The sequence below is a fragment of the Spea bombifrons genome, chromosome 2 (assembly GCF_027358695.1).
Source record: "Spea bombifrons isolate aSpeBom1 chromosome 2, aSpeBom1.2.pri, whole genome shotgun sequence".
In the NCBI taxonomy this organism is placed as follows: Eukaryota; Metazoa; Chordata; class Amphibia; order Anura; family Pelobatidae; genus Spea; species Spea bombifrons.
In genome coordinates this window covers 85434910-85446096 of record NC_071088.1, presented here as the reverse complement: position 1 = coordinate 85446096, position 11187 = coordinate 85434910, and the positions used below count along the sequence as shown (strand labels likewise).

At 41.3% G+C, this 11187-nt stretch overlaps 1 protein-coding gene across 1 annotated transcript; it reads left to right on the top strand.

The window, feature by feature from the left end:
• The first annotated feature begins 595 nt into the window (after positions 1–595).
• On the top strand, positions 596–6358 carry NFKBIZ (NFKB inhibitor zeta). The gene is made up of 12 exons (XM_053454991.1): positions 596–953; positions 1844–1962; positions 2049–2085; positions 2275–2375; positions 2492–3192; positions 3435–3540; positions 3814–3960; positions 4124–4187; positions 4289–4458; positions 4688–4798; positions 5003–5170; positions 5573–6358. The coding sequence occupies exons 1-12, from the start codon at positions 749–751 to the stop codon at positions 5624–5626; spliced, it is 1983 nt and encodes a 660-aa protein (XP_053310966.1). The 5' UTR covers positions 596–748; the 3' UTR covers positions 5627–6358.
• Positions 6359–11187: the final 4829 nt, after the last annotated feature.

Here is an 11187-nt window from a genome sequence, read left to right as displayed (position 1 = left end):
AAGCGGTCAGGGTTATTACGGCAGTTCAGCAGCAGGTGCACACCATGTTATTGCCCCATACATGTTAGAAAGCAGCACACGCTCGGAGCCTCAAAGATTCTTTATGTAGAACTGCGGTGGCAGAAGAGAGTAAGGCGCAGTCACGTTTGGATTCTACATGTCATACTCTTCCTTATGGATAATAATTGTTCAGACTGTGAGCTGTATACTTATACTCTATTCACATACAGTTGTATACAATGTTTAATACGGTATATATGTGTAATACCATTACAGGCTGCGCTGCTGTCTAAAGTGTCTATTTCATGGGTGTGTTTGTGTGAGGAATAGGTGGATTCCTCACCACACACAAACCCCAGGCACGAACGCGGGCGAGGTCTCACGTATTTCGCAATCTTCTATCGAAGAGTTACGGTCAATTCCCGCCCATTTGGGCGGCACCACCCCTCCAAAGCGCCCGCTTCCCCCGCCCCCATGTCACAACCAATAGAAGCTTTGAGTTCTTCCCGTTCCTCTTTCTGATTGGTTAGTCTCCGGAAAGCGGGGGTGAAGTGTGCAGCGGTAGTATATAAATCCGCCTCTGGACTTTCCCAAGTTCAAAGTCACGTCTGTGGTTGGGTGGATTACGTTGGTTCTGTTTTCGTAGCAGGCACCAGGTTTGATTTATAGACTCTTACAGCAGAACATTAGCGCATTAGAACATTAGTGTCTCCTAAGACAAAAGCGTAAAGCGCGCCCAGTGAGCAGGATGATCGTGGAGAGGATGACTGAGGACTCTCAGGGGCTGCTGGATAACGAGATGATGAGCAGTCCCATGAATCTGGCTTACTTCTACGCTGGATCCCCCATTTCCGATTCGGGGTCCTCCCCAGCATACTCTACCTCCTCTGTCCCGGGATCTCCATCTTCAGATTACGAGCCAGCGGGGAGCCTCATCACCGGGTGCAAGAAAGGTAAATACGCTATAGTGCGATCGTACCTGTACAGCAGGGCCAACGTGTGTTCTGTGTGTGTTATATAGATATATGAATATAAATGGCCCGCATAGTGTAGAATGTTATGGAGGAGACTGATTGGCTTTTATGTATGTTGATTTATTAATATTACTTGTGTTGGTCTAGAATGGGAGTTCTCATACCTGGGCAGATGATTCTTAAGGAAAAAAAAAAACACCCAGATATTTATGAATTTGCAGCCCAGACTGAAGCTGCTGCTTCTTGGCATATGCTGTTTTTTTTTTAAATCACACATCTAGGAGCATTGATGTCAGTCTACCTTATCATGTGAAAGTGTTACAGATGTTTTCTTTTCTGGTTGTTGGCGCATGTAGTTTTGGGATCGAATTGTTGATCATTTGTGCCTTATTGCTATTAAAGTGCTTTACTTATATTGTTGCATTCTCGTTTTACAAGCCATTTAACCCATCTGAAACGGGAAGAGGAAACAGTCTTGTTTTATTGTTCCTTTGACGTCAAGACAGGTGTAAGAGCCAAGACGCGCTCTACCTATGCTGAAAAACCGGTTTATTTTCCCTGTATGTGGTTATGTTCTGCCCTGCACCTTCATCGAATATTTGTGGCCGTTTTAAGTGACCTGTAAAAGCATTCAAAAACGGGACTTGCTCCTCTCTCCTGTATATACGTACTATTTTACATATTTTGGTACATTTCTGAGTCTTTCTTGTTTGGATGAATAATTTCCTTTTTTTTAATCTCTATTTGATGAGTATGCCTGTCTACATTTTGTGTCTTAGTCGATTTCTCTCAGTGTAGTGTTTATTATTATTATTCTTATTATTATTATTACAGTTTCAATGCTTTAAAGTGCTTTTTTATTCCCCTAGTTGGCACAGGACGTCAGCCCAAGGGAACGTTCCAGGGAGTCCGCGTGAAGAATTCTGTAAGGGAGCTCCTTAACAAGCGCAGGAGTAAATCTGTACTACAAGGAGATGACGAATTTCAGGTGAGATATTCATCTGGTGTATGTGAATCCATGCTTGGACAAATGTTCAGTCTAGTAATGAAATTTTACTTTTTTTTTCTCCGTAGAACCAGAATGCTGGAATTAATTTTGATCAGTATACAGGTAAATGCCATTTATGTTATGTAGAAATGACGGAATTTCTGGCATCTTATTTATCGCTTCTAGAGTGACCTTGAGACCCTTAAGACTAGCATTTTCCATAATCCTTTGAAACTACCAGTTGGTTTCTCCTGCTCTCCATAAATGCTTGAACTTTTTTTTTTTTAATTTTTTTTTGCCTTTTTCTAACAGAATTGAAGAACATACTTAGAAGCAAGAAACGTTCTCATGATTTCACTTCCGAAGGGACAGCTGCAAAAAAAGCGTGTAATTTTCCATCTACTTTATTACTGGTAAATATAATTACTAATTCATATTGGCTGGTGGTCATGACTAAATTTATCCCAAAATTATTTAGTTGAAATGTGTTTGTGGTACTGACCATTTATTATTTCATTTCTTTTTATAGACGCCGCCAGGCACACCGCAGTCCAATGAAGTCATGGACTCTGATTTGGATCTTCTTCAAAGTATAATGAATATAAAAAATGAGTTGAAACCAGTCTCCCTGAACACTGTGCAGGTTAACTGGGACAACTTGCCTCAGAACGACAACGCTCAAGACCAGCACTTTCAAGACATTGCTATGGCACCTAACGTTTCCTCTACTCAGAGCGCCCAAGTGTTCTATAACTGCACATCACCACAAAAGAGTGAGCAATATCCTTTTGGATCTCTCCAAGTTCCAGATGTTCTTCAGTATCCTAATACAGAATATAACCATTTTGTAGAAACCTCTCCAGTCCATACTTATCAAGAGGCATTCTTATCCAATGAGTTTTTAAACTGTGCTATGGAAAACTATGTGCCCTATTCCACTTTCCCGGATACACCTCCTGAGATTGTGCCTGCAAAGCAGGCCACTGAGTTGGGAATGACTGCTCAGACTTTCATTCCGACATTGAACACATCCTTCAGTGCTCCCCAGGACCACAGCGTTGCCCATGCCTCACAAACTATGACACCAGAGCTGTGCCTTCAAGACAGAAACAATTCAAGCCCTCTCCAAATGGGAAAATCATTTTTCCACTGGCAGATTGAACAGGAAGAACGCAAACTGGCCAACGTTTCCCAGGAGCAACTCCTTATTCAAGACTCAGACGGTGATACGTAAGTTTCTATCCAACTATTACTCTTTAGCGATGTCCAGTACAAGTTGTTAAAAGTTAAGTTAAGGTTAAATTAGATTATTTCAGCTGCTTTAAAACTTCTGCAGCATGTTTTTGTCGCCCCCCTTTTTGCATGTATATAGCTGAGTTATTTTCCTAATAAAATGCTGCATGAGCCTCAGGAAAGTAAGGGCTCCTTTGCATTGATTTCCTTTGATGACAAAATCTATGCTATTCTTGTAGGTACCTCCATATTTCTGTTGCACACGGAAGAAGAGCTCTTTCATATGTCCTTGCACAGAAGATGGCTGCCCTTAATATGCTGGATATTAAAGAATTTAATAAACAGGTGAGTGTTTGTAAATAGAAGTAGTAGACCCTACTGTTAAATACCACATTTTTGCTTAAAAAAAAAAAAATGATCACAGGTGCCAATGTCCTTCATTTTACCAAATCCTTTAATCAATTGTATTTGTTAATTGATAGTGCTTCAACATTATAGCATGTGATGCTGAATGATAAAGTAATACTTGATTTTCCACCAGCTAGCTTGTTCGATATGCTTACATGGAGGTTTTTTTCCCCTGTTTTTTATTTTATATTTAATTTCTTTTTCTTGTAGAGTCCTTTACAAGTTGCTGTGGTTGCCAACCAGCATCTCATTGTTCAAGACTTGATCAGCCTTGGAGCTCAAGTTAACACTACCGATCGTTGGGGAAGAACACCACTGCATTTGTGTGCAATAAATGCATATCCCCAGGTTCTTCAGGTGAGTTGTAAATTAAACCCTCTTCAATTTCGTATAAAAAGACTACGGCTCTATGTGCAAACTGCATTATTATGCCAATAAATATTAGGATACACAAAATCAGGCTTATCTAACAGTTATTATAATTTTGAGTACTTTGTTTTAATGATTGAATTTCTTGTAGGCAATCCAGAAAGGGCTGACTGGCAGTAATCAATATTTAGAAATAGACGCAACAGACTATAATGGTAAGTCTGATTTTTTTATTTATTTTTTGTAGATTTTTCAAATGCATATATGGAAAGTAAAGCTTGAACAATTTTGTAACTTCTGATTCCCCCCCCCCCAGGCTTGACAGCTTTGCACTGCGCAGTCATTGCCCACAATGCAGTAGTCCAGCAGATACACAGTGATTCGGATAAACTGTCACCAGGAAACCATGAGCTGTTCATGAAAAATAAGGCCTGTGTTGACACAATCAAGACATTGCTTCAGATGGGAGCATCGGTGGAAGCAAAGGTTGGCAAATATACAGTAATAAAGCATTTATGATATAAGTTTTTAGTAAAGATATCTAAATAATATAACAAATGACGCCAGAAGCAAATACACTTGAATAGAACTCTCAAAATTGGAAGAGGGAAAAACTATAATTTACCATTCTTGGTTATAAGGGGTAAATAGATGACAAAAATGTGAAGCCGTTTACTTAACATTTATTTATTTTTTTTCTTCTCCCCCTCAACAGGATCTTAAAAGTGGTCGCACAGCACTTCATTTGGCCACTGAGGAGGCAAACCTAGAACTGCTTAGTATTTTTCTGGAATTGCCTAATTGCCTTTCCTTCATCAATACAAAGGTGAATATGTGTAAATGTTTTCATTTGATTAGGTTTCTTAAGGTGGTCAGGTCATGTCCCACTCACCCATACATACGTTTTTCTTCAAATATACACATTCTTTTTTGTCATGAAATTCAGACCCTCAGAGAAATGAATTACAAAAACACTTTGCTATACGGCCGCTGTCAAAATGATAATAAGTCTTTGCATTTTGTCTTGTAGGCCTTCAATGGTAACACAGCGCTGCATGTTGCTGCAAGTTTGCAGTACAAAAAAATGCATGTAGGTGCTGTTCGTCTACTAATGAGAAAAGGTGCAGATCCCAGTGCTAGAAATCTAGAGAATGAGCAGCCTGTTCACCTGGTCCCAGATAGCCCTGAGGGGGAAGAGGTAAAACCAGAAATTCTTATCAAAATATGTTGTCTGCTGGGAAAGAATAATGGCTACTAACAGCATGCTTTAATAGTTTTAATACTTATCATGCCTAATGTTGGGTCTTAATAGACCATCACTAGCTATACTGTCTACTTTGTTGATTTTATGCCTAGATTGCATGACATGTTTACCAAAAATACAAGATTAGGTATAAATACTTGCTGGTGGGAGAGAGTTTCTTTTATCTGTGTGCATAAAACACTCTATTCTGTGCTTTAGCACCATTCGCCTGATACTTTAATTTAATCAAGAATTGTAAATGGATGATTTTTTTTTTTTTTTTTTATTTTTTTTTTATCACTGGGGTGCTTGATATTTTAATGACATTTATTGATATATATAATCTATATTTTTCAGATAAGGCGTGTTCTGAAAGGAAGATCAATGCAACATCGCTCATCGTCTTATTAGCCGCAACGGAAGTTCCCTTTCTCAACACTCACTGCTAGTTAAGCAGTCCTATATGTGTAAATAGATTTGTCTTTTGACAAATACATGTTGGTTTCCATGAAACCGTCTTGTTTTGTTCACTACTGTGTAGTGACTTAACCAACCACCAACAACACTCAGTGTTCTGGGTTCTTGCTGACGTTAAAGCCTTATCTTTCACAGACCAGTCGTTGGTTACATAAATCAGCAATCTATAAATACAACCGGTATTTAAAAAAAGAATAAAAGAGTAAAAAAAAAAAACAAAAAAAAAAAACGAATATGATATATAAATTAAGGTATAATATATTAAATATTTTGTGATTGCATTTAAAGTGAGTAATTTTTGTTTGCGTTAATGTGTTTTGTTCCTCTTTCGTATTGCTTTAGAGTACCTACAGTGCAAGGCTGTATTAAACAGTGCTGCAATATAGAATAATTGTAGTTTAAAACAATTGACAAGTGTAACTAAAGTTCTATTGTAACAATAGTTATTTCTTAAGCCATTGTTTAAAATATTTTAGTTTTTGGTGATTTATGTTTCTTAAAAAATTTAATAAGTTGGTACCACAAATTTAAACTATTGATATCCTGTTAAATTCCATATAGTATGTCTTGTAGACAGTTGTGTAAAATCTGGAATTAGTGTACATTGTATGTGAACACGAAAACCTGTTATTGATTTTAATAAAGTTGTACATTTTAAATTCAAAAGCTCTTGCTTTTTTTTAATTATATTTTAAAGAAGACCATTCCAATTCACAAAATGGACCCAAAGGCAGTCCTTCAATAAGTCACTGCCTCCTACCTTAAAAGGAAAGTTGCATGCAACATGTTTTCACCATTAAAATGCAGTTCTGTATACAGTAATGTAGTTTAGCATCAGAGAACTTTTTTTTTTTTTTTTTTTTCCCAATAAACTTTCTTTCACTGCAGACCAGGGGGCTGTCTTTGTTACAAGTCATGCGGTATTTTGGGTGACCATTCTTTCCTCTAGAGAATCTCAGTCAGTGATTTTATAAGTGAGCCATTATATTTAGCTATTTTAATGTGATACTAGTAAGACTATTTTTATTTTTTTCCCTTTTCTTCAAACTGATGTGACATTAGATGTTCATCTGCTTTTTAACTTGGGTTTATATCATTTTATGTATTACGTTAATAAGGTACCATTTTCATGGAAATTGCCTCTATTTGAAGCATAGTTACCTTGTAATATAGTTAGGCTGAAAAAAGGCATGCATCCCATCAAGTTCAGCCTTTCCCGCATCTGTTAATTGCTGTTGATCCGAAAGAAGGCAGAAAAAAAATCCTTCTTGACCCCAGAATGGCAGTCAGATCCCCATATTCTAAAAATTATATCCCTGAATGTTGTGTTTTTCATCTAGTTGCTGTTTAAATGTCTGTACAGACTCTGATAAAACTGTTTGCAGGCAGATAATTCCACATCCTTATTGTCCTTACTGTAAAAAAAGCCCTTTCCCTTGCCTGAGACTAAATCTCCTTTCTTCCAGTTTAAATGCATGACCATATGTCCTATGTCAGCATGGTAGGAGTGTGATTGCTGTATTGTTTGTCCAATTTTGGTGTGTTACTTTTAATACAAGTGGGATTAACACACCAAAACTGGACAAAAAAATTCAATAACCATATTAATTTATTTGAGATATATAATATAATCAAGCAACCAGTAAATGCTGCAACCTGTGCATGATAGGACTGTGATTGCTAAGTCAGCCAATTCATGCTGAAACCTGGCTAGATGCCCCCCTTGTGTATTGATGCTGCCGGCAGTATGGGGTCTGCACATCACTTACAGCCTCCCTGTGCCATGCTCCCCCACTTACACATCCATAGTACCCCCCACACACACACACACACACACACACACTCTCTCTCTCATTCATATACTCATTCATCCACAGATTCATTCCCTCAATCAGGCATAGTCACGCATACTCATTCATACACCCTTACCTGCACTGCAGCTCTCTCGGTGCAGCTTGCAGACTTCCACAGGGGCCGCTGCTTCCCTCTGTGTTGTTCGCATTCTATGCAAGCAACTTTTCCCTGCCATCCCAGGTGACACTACAGATAGACTCCTCCTCCGTACCTGAGATAGGGCAGAACTCCAAAACATTTAAAAGCCTCTCCCCTCCTGATGGTCCCAGTTCTCCTGCCCTACATCAGGTAGGGAGGACTCATCTCCCGTTTGTTGTTTTTCTTCAGCTCTAGGTAGAGCCGGTTCCCTGGGCTAAGCCCCCTTAGTGGGGGATACCTTGGCACTATAGCCGGACGGCTATAGCTGTTGCGGCTCACTCTATCCTCTCCGCTTCTGCTCCTCCTTGTGTGCAGGCGGCGGGTGTTCAGTTTTGCGTAGGCTTGTATACCATGGTATTTCCAATGTGGCATTCCAGTAACTTCCAGTTAGGAGCATTACACCCTTCTGGAAGTACGTTTCAAGCCTCGTTTTCGGCCGATTTTGAGGTTTTTTTTTTGGCGCCAAATCGCCGCTTTTGCGGCTTACAGCCTGATTATTAGCTATTTAAGCTGATGGGTGAGTAGCTTCTTTGCTTTTTCAGTTTCTGCTGCTTGCTGTTTGGGTTTTCCTGGGTGCTGTTGCATCTGCAGTTATTATGTCGGCTCCTGATAATTCTGAGCCCCCCTCTGTTGAGGACAAGCCTACAAAACTTTAATGAAATCCAAACATGTGCAGTGATCTGGCTGTCACAAAGCCTTGCAAGATCCCAAGAAGAAGCTTTGTGCCGCTTGACTAAAGTCGGTTGCGGATTCTGAGGCGGCTGGAGGAAGGGCTCAGAATTTGATTATCCTGAGGTGGACGAGTTTTCATCTGAAGAAAGGAAGATCTGGGAAGACAGTTCCTTTCTTTTCCCGGTTGAAGAGATTGAGACCCTTATCTCTGCTGTAAGGTCTGCTATGCATCTAGAAGAAACTACTACCCAGAAGAGTGACCCCTTTTTTTGCCAGTTTCTCCAAGCATTCAGCCTCCTTTCCTGTTCACCCTGCTCTGTCTGATGTTATTAAGCAGGAATGGCAGCACCCGGAGAGAATGGTTAACCTGTCGAAGCGTGTTAAACGTCTTTTTGCCCATTGGTGTAGCCCATTGGTGGACACCGCGGTTATGACGTTCTCCAGAAAAAACACTCTACCATTAGAAGATGTTTCGCATTTCTCTGACCTCATGGAGAAAAAGTCTGAAGCAGCCATCAAGAAATCTTTTGAGGACTCTGCTTCTGTTCTCAAGCCAGCTATCGCATCTGCTTCAGTATCTAGAGGGTTAGGATTTGGCTGTCACAGATTGAGGAGGATGTTGCCGCCAAGACCTCTAGAGACGTTATCCTCAAGAATGTCGCTGCTATTAAATTGGCTGTGGACTTTCTCTGCTATGCTTCTATTGACACCATCAGAATGACAGCCAGGGCTTCTGCACTCTTGGTCGCGGCAAGACAAGCCTTGTGGCAGGGCTTCCAGGGCAGACCCTATCGTGAGAGGGGTAGAGTTGACAGGTTCTCCTTCCCCAAAGTGCCCCCGGACCCCAAGAGCTCCGCATGACGCCACCCCCATTCCTGTGGCAGGGAAGGCTCCGGTTTTTCATAGACTCTTGGTTCTCCATCACTCAAGACCGGCTTCAATTTCTTATCAGACCTCCAGAGGGTTTTTTTGGTTTCCCCCCTTCCTCAGGATCGAGCAAAGCAGACTGTCCACCGTATAGCAGTTTCCAGATCTTCAGGCCCTGGTTCCCGTCACTCAGCTGGCGCAAGGTCGGGGGATCTATTCTCCTGTCTTCCTGGTACCCAAAGCGATGGGAGGTTTTCGTCTGATTATAGACTTACATTTCCTGAACAGTCACCTCAGGTACCATAAGATCCACTCCACGACTTCATGGGCTATAGACCTCAAAGATGCTTACCTGCATTTTCCTGTCAATCCGTTTCATTAGCAGTTTCTGTGCATTGCTGTTCCTCGGGGATCAAGTAAATTTCCGTTTGGTCTGTCGGCGCCCCCACCCGGGGTCTTCACAAAACTCCTGGCAGTGGTGGCGGCTCATTTCAGAATTTCAGTCATTCCTTACTTGGATGACTAGCTTATCTACACCCGTTTGGCTCCTGTTCTTCAATCTCACCTTACCGGAGTGGTTAGCACCTTGCAGGAGCTAGGCTGGATTCTGAATTGGGACAAGTCCAGCACCATTCCCTCTCAGAAGATTGTGTTCCTGGGCCTATGTCTGGATTCCCGCTCAGGGAAGGCCTTTCTTCCACTTTCCAAGATCGACAGGGTTTGTTCACTGGTCCGAAGGGTTCTCTCTGCGCACAGAAGCTCCATAATACCGTTATGTCTCTACTGGGCAGAATGGCCTCCACGAGGTGTGCAGTTCCTTGGGCCTTGGCCACATGAGGATTCTTCAGAACTTTATCCTTCATCGTTTTGAAGGAAGTCTGTTCGCCCTGGACAGGCTTGTCGGTCTCCCTCCTCATGTAACATAGTAACATAGTTCATAAGGTTGAAAAAAGACCAAAGTCCATCAAGTTCAACCTATATACATATTGTGTCCCTACCGTGTTGATCCAGAGGAAGGCAAAAAACCCTTATGAAGCAGATGCCAATTGCCCCATACCAGGGGGAAAATTCCTTCCCGACTCCAAATATGGCAATCAGAATAAATCCCTGGATCAACGTTCTGTCCCTATTAATCTACTATCCATAACTTGTGTTATTATTGCTTTCAAGAAACACATCCAGGCTCCTTTTAAACTCTTTTATTGAGTTTACCATTACCACTTCCTCTGGCAGAGAGTTCCATAGTCTCACCGCTCTTACTGTAAAGAACCCCCGTCTGTGCTGGTGTAGAAACCTTCTTTCCTCCAGCCGTAGAGGATGTCCCCTTGTTATAGATACAGTCCTGAGTATAAATAGGTCCTGGGAGTGATCTCTGTACTGCCCCCTTATATATTTATACATAGTTATTAAGTCCCCCCTAAGCCGTCTTTTTTCCAAACTAAATAACCCTAATTCTGATAATCTTTCTGGGTACTGCAGTCCTTCCATTCCCCTTATTGCTCTGGTTGCCCGTCTTTGAACCCTCTCCAGTTCCACTATATCTTTCTTGTACACTGGTGCCCAGTACTGTACACAGTATTCCATGTGTGGTCTGACTCACCTGGTCAAACCGTCTCTCACCTGGTGGCTTCAAATGGACACCCTGGCTGCATGGAAAAGTTGGTCCATATCTGCCAGGGAGCTTCTCACCACAGAAGCGAGCATCAGAGGATGGGGGCAACGTATCAAGACAGATTTGTTCAAGGTCTTTGGTCACCAGCTGTGCAGCTCCTTCCTTCCAACTGCCTGGAGTTGCTTGCGGTAGAAAGAGCCCTGCATCATTTGGGAACCTGGCAAGATCATTCTGCTACACTCCGACAACCAGGCAGTCATAGCATATATCTACACAGCAAAAATAACGTTATCACTGCGGATTGCTTTTCAAATTTCTCCTGAGGAAGCCCCTGTAAAGGCGAAACGCGTTG

What these genes read in the sequence shown, in the direction of transcription:
- NFKBIZ (XM_053454991.1), top strand. Translation starts at nt 749, where the DNA reads ATGATCGTGGAGAGGATGACTGAGGACTCTCAGGGGCTGCTGGATAAC. An exon ending in TAATTTTGATCAGTATACAG is followed by an intron (nt 2,086 to 2,274) that starts GTAAATGCCATT and finishes TTTTTCTAACAG; the next exon opens with AATTGAAGAACATACTTAGA. An exon ending in GAGCATCGGTGGAAGCAAAG is followed by an intron (nt 4,459 to 4,687) that starts GTTGGCAAATAT and finishes CCCCCTCAACAG; the next exon opens with GATCTTAAAAGTGGTCGCAC.